The sequence below is a fragment of the Arvicola amphibius genome, chromosome 5 (genome assembly GCF_903992535.2).
Source record: "Arvicola amphibius chromosome 5, mArvAmp1.2, whole genome shotgun sequence".
Lineage (NCBI taxonomy): Eukaryota > Metazoa > Chordata > Mammalia > Rodentia > Cricetidae > Arvicola > Arvicola amphibius.
The window spans coordinates 11635111-11649845 of NC_052051.1; the positions used below are offsets into that span (position 1 = coordinate 11635111).

General features: G+C 46.5%; 1 protein-coding gene across 5 annotated transcripts in view; it reads left to right on the forward strand.

The window, feature by feature from the left end:
• Positions 1-14735, forward strand: part of Znfx1 (zinc finger NFX1-type containing 1) — a 31565-nt gene that overhangs the window by 12691 nt on the left and 4139 nt on the right. For all 5 annotated transcript variants that reach the window (XM_038329257.2, XM_038329256.2, XM_038329258.2 and 2 more), the window contains 10 exons: positions 2592-2723; positions 4876-5024; positions 5770-5919; positions 8259-8373; positions 9592-9839; positions 11219-11358; positions 11866-12020; positions 12379-12524; positions 13822-13932; positions 14206-14301. In XM_038329257.2, the coding sequence (XP_038185185.1) occupies positions 2592-2723; positions 4876-5024; positions 5770-5919; positions 8259-8373; positions 9592-9839; positions 11219-11358; positions 11866-12020; positions 12379-12524; positions 13822-13932; positions 14206-14301 (1442 nt within the window). The remainder of the gene's footprint in view (positions 1-2591; positions 2724-4875; positions 5025-5769; positions 5920-8258; positions 8374-9591; positions 9840-11218; positions 11359-11865; positions 12021-12378; positions 12525-13821; positions 13933-14205; positions 14302-14735) is intronic.

The window sequence follows — 14735 nt, forward strand, 5'->3', positions numbered from 1 at the left end:
AAAAAACAAACAAAAAAACAAAACCAAAAAAAAAAGAAAGAAAGAAAGAAAAGAAAATTGTTCAAAAGCAGGTGGAATGTGTCTCTGTGTACCAACAGGGAACTATCTCCAACATACATTGATGGAAAAAGCAAATAAACACTGAAAAGAGCTTGCTGTTATTTGTGTGTTTTTTTTAAAAAAAAAAAAAAAAGTAAAGAGGGACTGGAGAGATGGCTCAATGGTTAAGAGCACAGGTCCAGAGGACCTGAGCTTTATTCCCAGTACCCACGTGGTGGCTCAGAACCGTCTGTAATGGGATCTGATGCCCTCTTCTGTTGTGCAGATGTACAGGAAGACAGAGTACTCATATACATATATAAATAAATCTTGGAAGGAAGAGGAGAAGGAAGGAAGGAAGGAAAGAAGGAAGGAAGGAAGGAAGGAAGGAGGCTCTCTGGAAAGGAGCACTGTCTCTGTAGGCTTGGGGACACAGGAATCGTAACATGGATTACTCCAGTAAGACCATGTGGCTCAAGACTCTCCAGCAGACTCATCTGTGCTGCTTACATTTCAAACCATCTCAATGTTTTTTTTAGATTTTTTTTTTAAATATTTGTTTATTTATTTTGTATACAACATTCTGTCTGTGTGTATACCTGCTGGCCAGAAGAGGGCACCAGACCTCATTACAGATGGTTGTGAGCCACCATGTGGTTGCTGGGAATTGAACTCAGGACCTTTGGAAGAGCAGGCGATGCTCTTAACCATTGAGCCATCTCTCCAGCCCTTTTTTTAGATTTTTAAAGATTTTTTTAAACTATCTTTATTCTATACGAATTGGTATTTTGCCTGTATGCATGTGTGATAATGGCAGATCTAGAACTGGAGTTAACAGACAGTTGTGAGCTGCCATATGGGTTCTGGGAATTGAACTCAGGTACTCTGGAAGAACAGCCAGTGCTCTAAACCACAGAGCCATTTTTCTAGCCCCGAGATTTTTTTTTTTTTTTTAATTAGCTCCCAGCACTTATGAGGCAGAGGTATGCAGATTTCTGAGTTTGAGGCCAGCTTGGTCTACAGAGTAAAGTTCCAGGACAAGCTAGGGCTACACAGAAACCCTGTCTTAAGAGGGGGGAGAAAATTGAGCCATTGCCGTGACCCGTAAGTGAATCTACCATTTGAGAGGTGGCCTAAGGAGGAAGAAGAGTTCAAGGCCACACGGTGCCTCAAAACGACAACAAATGGATTTTTAAAAACATTTTATAAGTGAGTATATACCTACTGTAGTTCAGCTACTTGGAAAGTAGGAGGATCACCTGGGCTCAGGAAGTGATGATCAGCCTGGGCAGCGTAGACGCTGTCCCCACAGAAATAAATAATTTATTCTAAGTGATTTGTTAGTCCTTTTACAGGGTCTAAATTGTGAGACTGGCATCCTGTGGCGACAGGGAGGCTAGGGCAGGACGATGAGATGGCAGTTGTTGTTTGTAGAGTCCCCATCCTGTAAGTCAGTGAAGTGTGCACACAGACAGGAGTCAGCAGCCCAAGACTCCTGTAAGGAGAGGGATGTGGAAAGGGGAAGGCATGGTCTGGAGTAACTATGGAAACAAATCAAGACTTCTTGGATTATTGTTATTTAACTGAAATATGACCACTTGTGCCTTCTGTCTTCATTATTAGAGTTAAAAGTGAAAGATACCAGAATTTTACATATAGGCTGGGCATGTAATTTATGCAGGTTGCATGTATGGCTGGCATGCATGAAGCCAGCACCAAATAATCAAGTAGTGGTTCGCACCTATAATCCTAGCTCTGGAAAAGTAGGGGCAGAAGGATCAGGAGTTCATGGTCATCTTCTGCTACATGGTAAATTTCAGGTTACACTGGACTACAAGAGTCCTGTCGAGAGGGGGGGGGAGAGGGAGAGGGAGACAGAGAGGGAGAGGGAGGGAGAGAGAGAGAGAGAGAGAGAGCCGGGCAGATCCAGGACAGCCATGGCTGTTCCACAGAGAAATCCTGTCTCAAGAAACAAAGAAAGAGAAAATTGGTTTGTTGGGTTTTTTTGTTTGTTTGTTATAGCTGATTGTTTTGTTTTGTTTTTCAAGACAGCGTTTCTCTGTAGCTTTGGAGCCTGCCCTGGAACTTGCTCTATAGACCAGGCTGGCCTTGAACTCCCAGAGATTCACCTGCCTCTGCCTCGAGTGTTGGGATTAAAGGTGTGCACCACCACTGCCCGGCTCATCTAGCTTTTATGCATTATAAAATTTTTTGTTTTCCAATGCATTCTCATGGAAGAAGGAGGAATAATTCTTTGTTTTTATAAGAGTCTCACTATGAAGTCCAGGTTGAGTTCACAGCAATCTTCCTGCCTCTAAGTTTCAAGAGTTGGGATTATACGTCTGTGCCAACATATCTGGCTAATGAGAATGTTTTGAAGCAGATAGTGGACTGGTATTTGAAATTCTGTCTGTCTTTTCTCCATGTAAGCAAATTTCAGATGAATATGTTTAACAAGATTTGAAATACAGTTGTTCACCTTTTAAGTTAATAAAAATATTAAACTGAAAAAAAAAGTTCATTTTGTAACTTGTCTTTTTTTTTTTTTCTAGGCAAAACTTACGTGGGTCTAAAAATTGTTCAGGCCCTTTTGAGCAACGAGTCTGTTTGGCAAATTAGTGCCCAGAAGTTCCCCATCTTGGTTGTATGTTATACTAATCATGCTTTGGACCAGTTTCTAGAAGGTAATAAATGTCTCCAGGCAAAGTTGTTTTCTACTGGGTCTGGAGATACAGCCGGTGGAGGAGCACTTCCTGGTGCATCACAAGACCCTGGGCTCCATCCTCAGCACCACACGTGCACAGATAGGCAGGCACATGTGCACACAACATGTCAGCAACCTTAGTGGCTTTCTCGTCTTTGTCTAGTAGTTCCCCTGAGACACAAGGCTGACTGATCTTCCCCATGCTGGGCCGTGAGCTCTCTGCCTTTCTTTCTTCTTCCCAACCCCAGGGGCCTCAGTCACCTTCAGTCCTCAAGGATTCTTCTCCCTTAGCTATCCCCTTTTCCTTCCCCACTCAGCTTGAGTGCATTCAACCCAGGTTGTACCAACTCGTGTCTCAAGTACACTTGCCCCGTTGCCCCCAGGTTATGTCCCTTTTCTCTGTTCCTTTTGTATTTTTTTATTTTGATTTTTTAAAAATCTGTTTATTTATACTTTATGTATGAGTGCTCGACATGTATAACTGCAGGCCAGAAGAGCGCATCAGGTCCCATTGAGATGGCTGTGAGCCACCATGTCAGCTCTGGGAACTGAACTCAGGACCTCTGGAAGAGCAGCCAGTGCTCTTAACCCCTGAGCTATATCTCCAGCCCTTAATTTTGATTTTTTGAAGATTAATTTATCTTTGTTTCATGTGTTTGGGCGCTTGCCTGCATGTATGTGTGCGATAGCACGTGAATGCCTAGTGCTGCCAGACACCAAAGGGGGCCCAGTGCCCTGAAACTGGAGTTACAGTGCTGCGTCGGTGCTGGAGGTCAGGGAGGTCAGGTCCTAGGAGAGCGGGCCAGGGGTTTGTTGTTTTTTTTGGTTTGTGTATGGACTATAAACATTAAGGGCTACAAAGATTCTTACTGTACTTACACAACATGTTAATCACTCAAAACAATACTCATTAGGAGCTGGAAAGATGGCTGAGTGCTCTTCCAGAGGACGTGACTTCAGTTCCCAGCACCCACAGTGAACACCTTTCAATCTACCTGTGGTAGCAACTCCAGGGGCGTTGTCCTCCATGGACAAAATAAAGATAAAATAAATCTTTTTAGTGCTATTTGCTCCAATAAATAAATAAGTATGCATTCTTCCTTTTGAAATACCTTGTTCTGTATTTCTCTGTGCTTTTTCCACCAATGTAAGCCCTGGTAGACTCTGCCTAGCAGCCAGCTCAGATCATCTGTGTGTTTCCAGCAGCAGGTCCTTCAGTAGTAGAGCTGTGGGTGTTAGGATCAGTGGAAAGCAAATCAAAAGCCGAGTCTCCATCATATGAGCAGCCATTCCATGTGTGGACTGGGCCTCAGGTCTTGGCCATTTGCTTCTGCTGCCGTGCTAGAGCTGCAGAGACGGGCTCTGCTCACTCAGACTGTAGAGCTGCAGAGACGGGCTCGTGCTTACTCAGACTGTAGCCGCGCAGGGACATTGTTGCTGTCTCTGGTTCTTACACAGAGCAGCCAGCAGTTCAGTGCCTGACCATCCGCTTGTGCTATGCAGCATTAAATCTTAAAGCTGGAGCACTCTCTCCATTTGTCTTAGGTCCATGGCTTTACACCTTTTGTTGTTGTTGTTTGTTTGAGACAGAGTTTCTCTGTGTAGCCCTGGCTGCCTGGAGCCCATGTTGGGCACCATTCTGTAACAGGAGAAGCGGGCTGCTTGTCCCAGCTGCCCAGCTAGCTTTTTTTTTTTTTTTTTTTTTTTTTTTTTTGGTTTTTCAAGACAGGGTTTCTCTGTGTGGCTTTGGAGCCTGTCCTGGAATTAGCTCTGTAGACCAGGCTGGTCTCGAACTCACAGAGATCCGCCTGCCTCTGCCTCCCGAGTGCTGGGATTAAAGGCGTGCGCCACCATCGCCCGGCTTGCCCAGCTAGCTTAATCCCCGAAATAATCACACAGATCTGACTCCTTTACCGCCAGGCCGTCATCTTGCTCTTAAATGCTACACTTTTATGCTTGGCAGCCCACATTTTATTTGTAGCCTCCTCACACAAGTGGGGTAAACATTGTGTAAGCACAGGTTTGCTCCCTAAGGCACCAATTGAGATAAGATCCTAGAACACACAACTCTCATCTGGGCCAGGCCAGCATCTTGCTCTTCTCAGCCCTGGAATACCGCATGTGCTTCACAGGCATTTATAGGTGTCAGAAGACCAGCATTGTGCGAGTGGGTGGAAGGAGCAACAGTGAAATCCTGAAGCAGTTCACCTTGAGGGAGCTGAGGAACAAGCGGGAATTCCGCCGCAACCTCCCCATGCACCTGCGAAGGGCCTACATGAGCGTAAGTCCCTGCACTGGAATAGCTGAGGGGCTGAGTGACCCACCTAACACAGCAACTGCTTTCTGGCAAACTTCTCAGCCCTCTGAAGGACCAGCTTCCTTCTAGCATTTCTCTCTGCTAATCTTTTGGTGCCTAAGTCAAAGGGTGAAAATGTTCCTCTCTTGCCCCTACCAGGACCTTCCGTCTGCTACCCCCAATTATCTACAATACAGCCTACTGTGATGTGTCTTTGTTTGTTTTTCAAGACAGGTTTTCTCTGTGTAGTCCTGGATGTCCTAGAACTCATTCTGTAGACCAGGCTGGCCACAAAACACGGAGATCTGCCTGCCTCTGCCTCCCAAATGCAGGGATTAAAGGTGTGTATGTCTTTTATCTGAGCAGGGTGCCCAATCAAAATCATAACTGGGTACAGTGGCACCGACCTTTATTCCCAGCTATTAGGGAAATAATTAAGGCAGGAGGGATTGGTTAAACCAGAAGTTTGTGACCAGCCTGGGCAATGTAGCAAGAACCTGTCTCTTAAACAAGTGGAGAAAAAAACCCAGGTCTTATTATCAAGGAGGAAAAGAGGCTGTGAGGCTTGAAGTCTGATCCAGAGCACCTTGGGGCCTGTTTCCACTGGGTCCTCCTTTGCTTGCCCTGCTTACTGCCTGGGCAGCTATTGAACCCTTGTCCATGGGTTTCAAGACCACATGATATACTTGAGAAACTGTTGTTGACTCACCGGTGTGTTTGTTTTTGGCAGATTGTGACAGAGATGAAGGAATCAGAGCAAGAACTTCTTGAAGGGGCCAAGACCCTGGAATGCACTATGCATGGTGTCGTTCGGGAGCAGTACCTGGAGAAGTACATCTCCCCCCAGCACTGGGACAGCCTCATGAATGGACCTGTGCAGGTAGGGCTGCCCGGAGGGTGCTCAGCACATGGAGGCAACTCCAGCAGAAGCCACGGACCAGAGCCTTATCTGTCTGCAGGTCTGATGCTGCTGGTGAAGAGTGTCCTCTTGAGATGAGAAGCCCTTGAGGGCCTGTCAGGACCCAGGCTCTGTAGTACACCTGCTGGGTTTGAACCTTGATAGGCTTTGCTTTGGACAAGTTACTTGATTTTATATGCCAAGTTATTCTGCTACAAGATGAGGCTAACATTATGTTGGAGTTGGTGGTTTGCTTAGTAAAAGAGTACTTAACTAACAAAAGAGCAGGGTCCTGCAAGTGGTCCCCAGTGCACACATGCGTGCACGCGCGCGCTCACACACACACACACACACACACACTAAAAGCAGTAGCATTAAGTTGAGCACTATGAAGCTGCTAGCACTTGTAAATTTGGCTTAGAGAAATGTGGCAATTTCAGTAGATACAGTGGCACATGCCTAGCTCTCAGCAGCAGAGACAAGAAGATCGCTGTAGGCTCCAGACCAGCCTGGAGTAACATAGTGAGTTCTAAGGATGCACCTTGAAATGCTGTCTCCAAAAACAGCAAAAATGGAAATTATTTACTGATCAACTTCATTGTTAGAGGATTACTATATAGACAAACAAGTTAATATCTGTAACCCTCAGAACTCAAGTGTTTCTGGAGTTTCTGTTTGGAACTCTTTGGTTTTTTTTTATTATTTTATTTATTTTGTTGTTTTTATTTTTTGTTTGTTTGTTTGTTTTGGTTTGGTTTTGAGACAAGGTTTCTCTGTATAACAGTCTGGCTGTCCTGGAACTCACTTTGTAGACCAGGCTGGCCTCGAACTCACTGAGATCTGCCTGTCTCTGCCTTCCTAGTGGTGAGATTAAAGGCGTGTGCTGCCACTGCCCAGCTGTTTTTATTTTTTTGTTTGAGATAGGGTCTCACTATCTAGACCAGTCTGATCTTAAGCTCTTAAGAGATCCACCTGCCTCTGCCTCTCAAGTTCTATGATTAAAGGTGTGCTTTGCTTTTGTTTAATTTTATTTTTATGTGCATGGGTGGTTGTTTTGCCTGCATGTATGTGTGTGCACCACTTTTATGCTTGGTGCCCACAGAGACCAGAAGAAAGCACTATGCCCTGTATCTGAAGTTAGAAACAGTTGTGAACACCATGTAGATGCTAGCTGGAAATTGAACTCAGGCTCCTGGAAAATCTACCAGTGCTCTTCACTACTGAGCTGTCTCTCTAGCTTGTTTTTGAGACAGTCTCATATATCTCAGGTTGTCTTTGCATTCATTATGTAATCCACAGCCAAGATGACCAGGAACTCCTGATTCTCCTGCCCTCATCTCCTAGATGCTCAAATTATAGGCTTATGACATTGTGCCCAGTTATAAGTATCATATGGAAGAAAATCATAACCTTTCATTCCAAGGACTTGGGAGTTGACAGGTATAGGGCATACACTGTGGCGTTTGTGCCAGTGTGATCCCAAGTAAGCAGTTACACTGCCAACCTTCAGAGGGCCCTGCTAGGAGTCACGAAGACCATCTCTATAAGGTAGCTGGCCTTGTCTCACTGGGCTGGTGGGAAACGGTGGAACAGAGAAGCCTGTGGCCATCTGAAAGGTACAGCTCAGCTCCAGCTGCCCACTGCCATTTGGTACAAAGGCTTCTTGTTGTTAGGGTTCTCTTGACTTTCTCAGGACAGACTAGATATTTGGATTTTAACATTTTGTGTAAATGGTATTCAAATGTTCCAGTTTTGTAGTCTCTCCATCTCATTATTTTATTTATTTATTTATTTATTTATTTATTTATTTATTTATTTATTTATTTTAAGGTGAGGGCACAGGTAGCCCATACTGGTCTCTAACTCACTATATAGCTGAGGCTGGCCTTTAGACCTCTGACCCCTTTACATCGTCTCCCAAGTGCTAAGATCACAGATACGTATCAGCAACCTAATAGCCTCTGAATCTTAAGGTTTGGTTTAGATTTTCTGTGCTTGGGTTAGAACCCAGAACTTCATACAGATTAAGAAAGAAACTGCTCTTGAGATTTGCCCTCAGAAAATTTTTTGTTTGTTTTTTGGTTTTTTGGTTTTGTTGTTTTTTTGTTGTTGTTGTTTTGTTTTGTTTTTTTGTTTTTTCCTGAAACGGGGTCCCTCTGTGTAGCCCTGGCTGTCCTGGAATTCACTCCTTAGACCAGGCTGAGATTAAAGGTGTGTGTGCCACCACTGCCCAGAGGAAAGAATTTTAACTTCCCTGAGGAGACACTGTCTTCATACCGGTTGTCATAGAAGTCTCACGACCGACAATTCTTCCTTCACAGGATGCTGACTGGGTCTGTGTCCAGCCCTCGAAGCATTCCATGATGCTTGAATGGCTGGGACTTGGTGTGGGTTCTTTCACTCATAGTGCTCCTCCAGCAGGACCTGAGAGCACAGGTAAGAAGTTCATGTGACCCAACGTACCTTCAGCTGGAGTGTGGTGAAAGCCAGAACCACATGACTCAATGCGGTGCCCGTGCTTAACAAGTCTGAGTCAGTCAGCAGAAGACTGCAGCAAAGTGCGGCACACACCAAGCAGGCATAGTACAAGAGAGAGAGTGCTGTCGTTCAGTGCGCACACGGAAGTGCTTGTTAGAACCTGGGGAGTTAGAGCTCAGCACATTGCTGGCCTTCATGCACAAATCTGTAGGTTCTATCCTCTGCACCCCTGAAACTGGGCATGGTGACACATGCCTTTAATCCCAACTCTAGGTAGGCAGAGGCAGATCTTTGTGAGTTCAAAACCATCTTGGTCTACATAGTGAGTTCTAGGGCAGGCAGGACTGTTGAGAAACCCTGTCTCAAAAAACCCAACTGTATAACAACTTCAAGGCCAGCTTGATCTATGTGAGAATTTTTCTCAACACACATATGCACATATTGATAATAATAAAAGTCAAAGTAAAAAACCAGAGAACTTAACATATGGTTGTGTACAATTACAATCCCAGAAGTCAGAGGCCAGCCTAGGCTATATGGCAAGACTGACTCAGCGAAGAAACAGAAACTCTGCAGAGTAAGAGGCTGGAGAGAGGGCTCAGCAGTTAAGATCATGGTTTAGTTCCCAGCACCTACATGGCAGCTCACAAACGTCTAGCCCTCGAGCATCCAACACCGACATCAAGCACACTTGTGGGGCACAGACATACATGCAGGCAAAAATTCATACACATTAAAAATAAGTAATTTTCACATTTACATTTTATTTTTCCTTACCCTCATTTGTATATTTGATAGAGTAAAACCTTTATTAAAAAACAGTTTTGGCCGGGCAGTGGTGGCACTTGCCTTTAGTCCCAGCATTCAGAAGGCAGAGGCAGGTGAATCTCTGTGAGTCTGAGGCCAGAGGCAGGCAGATCTCTTACAGCTCAAGGCCAGCCTGGTCTTGGCATAGAGCATATCAGGATTACACAATGAGACTCTGTCTCCAAAAAAAAAAAAAAAGTCTTTTTTTATCTGATTATTAAACCATCACAAAGTGTAACAAAACAAACATACAAAAAATGTTAGGGTCTGTCCCTAACATTCCTCTCACTTCCCTTCCTGCTTGTTGCCGTGAAACTGTCTTGTGTGAGCTCTTATAGGTGTCCTTGTTCCTCCTGCTTCCTCTCTTAGCCCAGGCAGAAGCGGAAGAGGAGGAGGAAGGGGAAGAGGAGGGCTCCCTGATTGACATCGCTGAGGAAGCCGACCTGATTCAAGCAGACCGAGTGATTGAAGAGGAAGAGGTGGTGAGACCCCGGCGAAGAAAGAAGGAAGAGAATGGGACGGACCAGGAGTTGGCTAAAATCCTTTTGGCCATGAGGCTAGACCAGTATGGGCCTGGAACTACGGCTGGACAGGAACAAGCTGCAGAAGAGTGGGAGGTAAACTCACTTCTTCCCCTAAAGCCCAGAATGGGGAAGAGGATTCCGGTTTACCAAGCAGGCTTGAGTTAGGTTCTGCTGAAGCAGACACCATAGGGCTGGACCACTCCTGTGACTGCTGCAGCTTCAGGTCATCCTCACAGCTGGAGACAGAAAAGCTATGGTCAGTCAGAGGGGACCCACAAGAACTAGCAACTTAGACAAGAAACAGGTGCCAGGGTGTTACCCTGCAGTTTTCAGGGAACGTGGTACATAGTGACAGTGCTTCATTCTGTTGTTCGTGAGCAGCCAGTGCAGACACAGAGGATGGAAACGACAGGAGCGGAGCGCAGGCTTCGTCCTCAGTAAGCCTAGGGTCTGGCCCTTAGCAGCATTTACTACTGTGACAGCAGGAGACTGGCTACTCCAAATGCTGATTTGAACCCCTTACTGAGAATGAAGGTCTCTGAAGGACAGTTTGGATGCAGTAGTTTTCACCTGATGCTCTCTCTGTGCCTTACTGGTTCGGTCAACAGCATTGCGTGGGGCAGAGGTATGAGCCCAGTTCTAGAACTGTGTGTTGTGCTTTTCTCTGTTGTGTCACTTGGGGGTGGGGACTTTAGTGTAGTGATGTCTGCTTCACACACCAGTCTTCCTAAAATCTTGTAACCTCATTCAGTGACAGATCCAGAAGGGAGTGCTTTCTCTTAAGATACTGTGAGTGGCCGGGCGGCGGTGGCGCACGCCTTTAATACCAGCACTCGGGAGGCAGAGGCAGGCGGATCTCTGTGAGTTCGAGACCAGCCTGGTCTACAAGAGCTAGTTCCAGGACAGGCTCCAAAGCTACAGAGAAACCCTGTCTCGAAAAACCAAAAAAAAAAAAAAAAAGATACTGTGAGTGCATTGGGCCATTGTAGTCGGCCTGTGGCAGGCCAGGTACTGAACACCTGCTCTTAGGCAGTGCTCACTGAGCCCAGTCCCCTCTGCTTTGATGACACACACCCACTTGAGAGAGAAACAAGTGGTAGTCCAGGTGAGCTCAGGCAGGAGAAGCAGGGGAAGGGAAGGATGTAGGCATGGCACAAACCCACCTGTTAGAAAATGTGTGATGCTATATAAGACTTTGTGTGCGATATTAAAAGGCGAAACGTAAGTAAAGATGGCCAATGACAGCCATTGCTGGCCAGTGGAAGTCCTTCCCGGGGTTCTTCACATTGCCAAGCCAACAGCCAGCACCTAGACAAGATAGGCTTGGGACCCAGGCGGTTCTAGAGCCTCTGTTCAGCTTCTCATGCTGGAGTAGCTGTTGAGAGAATGAGACAATGTCACTGGGGTGGTAACTCCTTCGCTTCTGTGCTGGGGCCTCTGCTCAATCTCTGGCCTGGTCTTGACGTCTACAGACCCAGCGTACCCAGAAAAAGAAAATGAAGAGAAGAGTGAAGGCTGAGCTTCGCAAACTGAACACCATGACTGAGGCTGAGGCCAATGCCGTCCAGGACATCTGGCAGCTGGACCTGAACACCCGCTGGCAGCTTTATAGGTACGGGTGTGGTGTCCAAGCCTCGCCAGTCTGTGTCCTTTCCCACAGAATTCCTTTTCTGTTCTAGGCTGGGGAATGTGTCAGATTGGGCAGGACCTCATGCAGTTGAGGTGAGAAGCAGAAAGCCACTGGGAAGCTTTGACAGCAGAGCCTGCGCTTCTTCCTTAACTCAAGGACTCTGAACATCTTTTATGTGGCATTTTAGACTCTTGTTTTTTTCTTTTTCTTTTTCTGTTTTTTTTGAGACAGAATTTCATTGTGTAGCCCTGGCTGCCCTGGAACTCCCAGAGATCTGCCTGCCTCTGCCTCCCAAATAATGGGATTAAAGGAATGCACCACCACCACCCAGCCATTTTACTCTTGTTTTCTATAACTCTGAGTCTCATTCTCCCTGCCTGGCCTGTCAGCTCTGTAGGGCTTTAGGATTCACTTCAGAAACTGGCACATCATTTCCTCAAAAAACACTTAGAAAAGAAAGGCTTCCTTTCCCTGGTTTTTATTCTCCAGGCTGTGGCTGCAGATGTACCAAGCTGACACTCGCCGGAGGATCCTTGGCTATGAACGCCAGTACCGCACATCAGCAGACAGAATGGCTGAACTGAGACTCCAGGAAGACCTGCACATCCTTAAAGATGCCCAGGTTGTGGGCATGACAACCACAGGTAGGAAGGTGGGGGCTTTACCTGTTCAAGCCAAGTTCGCCGTGGTGTCCAGATCCCATCAAATGAAGAAAAATGCCGTGAGAGTGGTGAAGCCACCCTTATCTGGGAACTCTTGGTGATGGTCTCTTACTTGTTGCAGAGCTTAAAACTCAAAACAATAACCAACAAGCATAAAGCTCAGGACCACACAGTGCCCACCCTCTCGCTCAGTGCCCATCTTCTTGCTTAGTGGCCACTTCAGCCCCACATGAGAAGGAGGGCTTAGTTATCTGTCAGCCCAGGAAAGATACAAAAGAGGTCGCCCTCTGGGTTCTGTGCCCCAGCTCAAAGGAGCCTCTCTCATCTTTCCTGATTTGAGGTGCTGCCAAATACCGCCAGATCCTTCAGCAAGTAGAGCCTCGGATCGTCATTGTAGAAGAGGCTGCCGAGGTTCTTGAGGCCCACACCATTGCCACGCTAAGCAAAGCTTGCCAGCATCTCATTCTGATTGGGGACCACCAGCAGGTAAAGCAAGAATTCTTAGAAGGTGGGGTGTTCTCTGGAAAATAGGACAGAGGACTCTGACGTCTGTGTCACAGTCCTCGAGCTTATTGCCGACTTTCTGTGCCTGCTCTTCCTTGAGTCCCACGCTCTTTTCCTGCACAGCGCCACTACTAGAGATTGTTCCCAGGCCCCTCCCCAGCCATACAGATTAGGTTGGCCTCAAATTTGTAATCCTCCTGCCTCAGGCTGCTGGGATTATAGAACTTTACTACCTTGCTTAGTTCAAATTCATCATGCCTTTAAAAAGGATTATTTAAACAGTGTCTTTTTTCTTTTAATGTGTATGGTGGATGTTTGTGTCTTGCCTGCATGTATGTCACCGTACCACATACCTGCAGTGCCTGTGAAGCCAGAAGAGGGTGACAGATTCCCATAGACTGGAGTTACAGTCAGTTGTGAACTGCTGCCTGGGTGCTGGGAATTGAATTTGGATCCTCTGCAAGAACAGCCAGTACTCTAACCAGCCACAGAGCCATCTCTCCAGCCCTTTGCATGGACAATTGTATAGAAAGTTCTTTAGTCTTTTACTTCCATTTTTGCTACCTGCTGGTCTGTCCCCTGAAAAGGAGCCAAAGTGAATTAAATATAAAAATCAACAAAAGGTAAATTAGCCAGGTTTGGCCACAAGCTTGTGCTACATACATACTGATACGCCTGCCTCAGATGAGCCCAAACCTCACAGTTCCTGTAAATGAGAGCATGTCACTCTCAACCCCTGCCCCCCAGGGGCTTTTCACTGCTCTTGATGTCAAAAATTAAGCTTTGTTGGTTTTGAGATGGTCTCATGTAGCCCATGGTAGCCTTGAATTCAATTTGTAGCTGAGGACGGCTTTATACTCCTGACCTTTCAAGTGTGGGATTACAGGGTCATGCATAATCACACCTGGGTCTAGAAGCTGCTACATAGCAAGACCTTCTTAAAATCAAGAGTGCTGTTGTCCTGTGTGTCTGGCTCACTTCATTTGCTCAGGGCTCCCATTCACTGTCCTTCCTGTCCCTTTTCATGGTTTGCTTTTCACATGGATAAATGACTGGCAGCTTCCTCCATACTGTTGTCAACTCAGATGTCACTGCTGAGAGGCCAAGCCAAAGAATTTCCACCCTTGGGCTCTTCGTTCTATCACCTGGGTTTTCCAGTCCTCATCACTGTTAATCCTTGACCTGTCAGCACCGAGACTTGTGTCCGCCTTTCAACAGACACATGCTGCGGGTGATCAGTGTGTTCCAGCAGAGAATTCTCAACTGTTTCTCTCCCCAGCTACGTCCCAGTGCTAACGTGTATGATCTGGCCAAGAACTTCAACCTTGAGGTGTCCCTGTTTGAGCGGCTGGTAAAAGTGAACATCCCCTTCGTCCGTCTGAATCACCAGGTGAGCGGCTGGGTTTGTGTTGCTACAGACATCTAGAAGGTTTCTGGTTTGTGCCACATTGCCAGCAATTAGAGCTGGCTTACCTGAAATTGCCCTTCAGAAAGACGGTTTCAGCCACTACAAGGTCCCCTGCTTTGCAGGACCCAGCCACTTGTGTCATGCTTTCTCCCAGTGTGCCTCAGTGTTCCCTCTGCAGGTTTCCTGCTGGTGCTGCAGCTCCAGAGATGTGGCCCTTTGTCTTGCTCTTGTTGATCCCAACATCTGTTGTTTCAGCACCGCATGCGTCCTGAAATCGCCCGCCTTTTGACCCCCCACATTTACCAGGATCTGGAGAACCATCCCTCTGTTCTCAAGTATGAGCAGATTAAGGTCAGTCTGTCCTACCTGGTCATCTCTGATGGTGTCAGCAGCCTAGAAGTTTTCTTTCCTTGGAAAGGAATGTAGTAGAGGGGCTGGAGATGGCTCAAGTGCTTAAGAGTGTGACCTGAAGCCAGTTGTGGTGTCACACGCCTTTAATCCTAGCACTTGGGAGGCAGAGGCAGGCGAATCTGTGACTTGGAGGTCAGCCTGGTCTACGTTCCAGGACAGCAAGAGCTACATAATAGGGAGACTGTCTAAAATGTCTGTGCTGCTTTTCCAGAGGACCCAAGTTCAGTTCCCAGCACCCACACTGGGGACCTCACAACACCAGTCTGCCTCTAACACCAGTCCCAGGTATCCAACACTGACCATCTCTTGGCCTCTCTGCATCTTCTGGTCTTCATGGGCATCCACACTCAGTGTACATACCCACATATGGACAC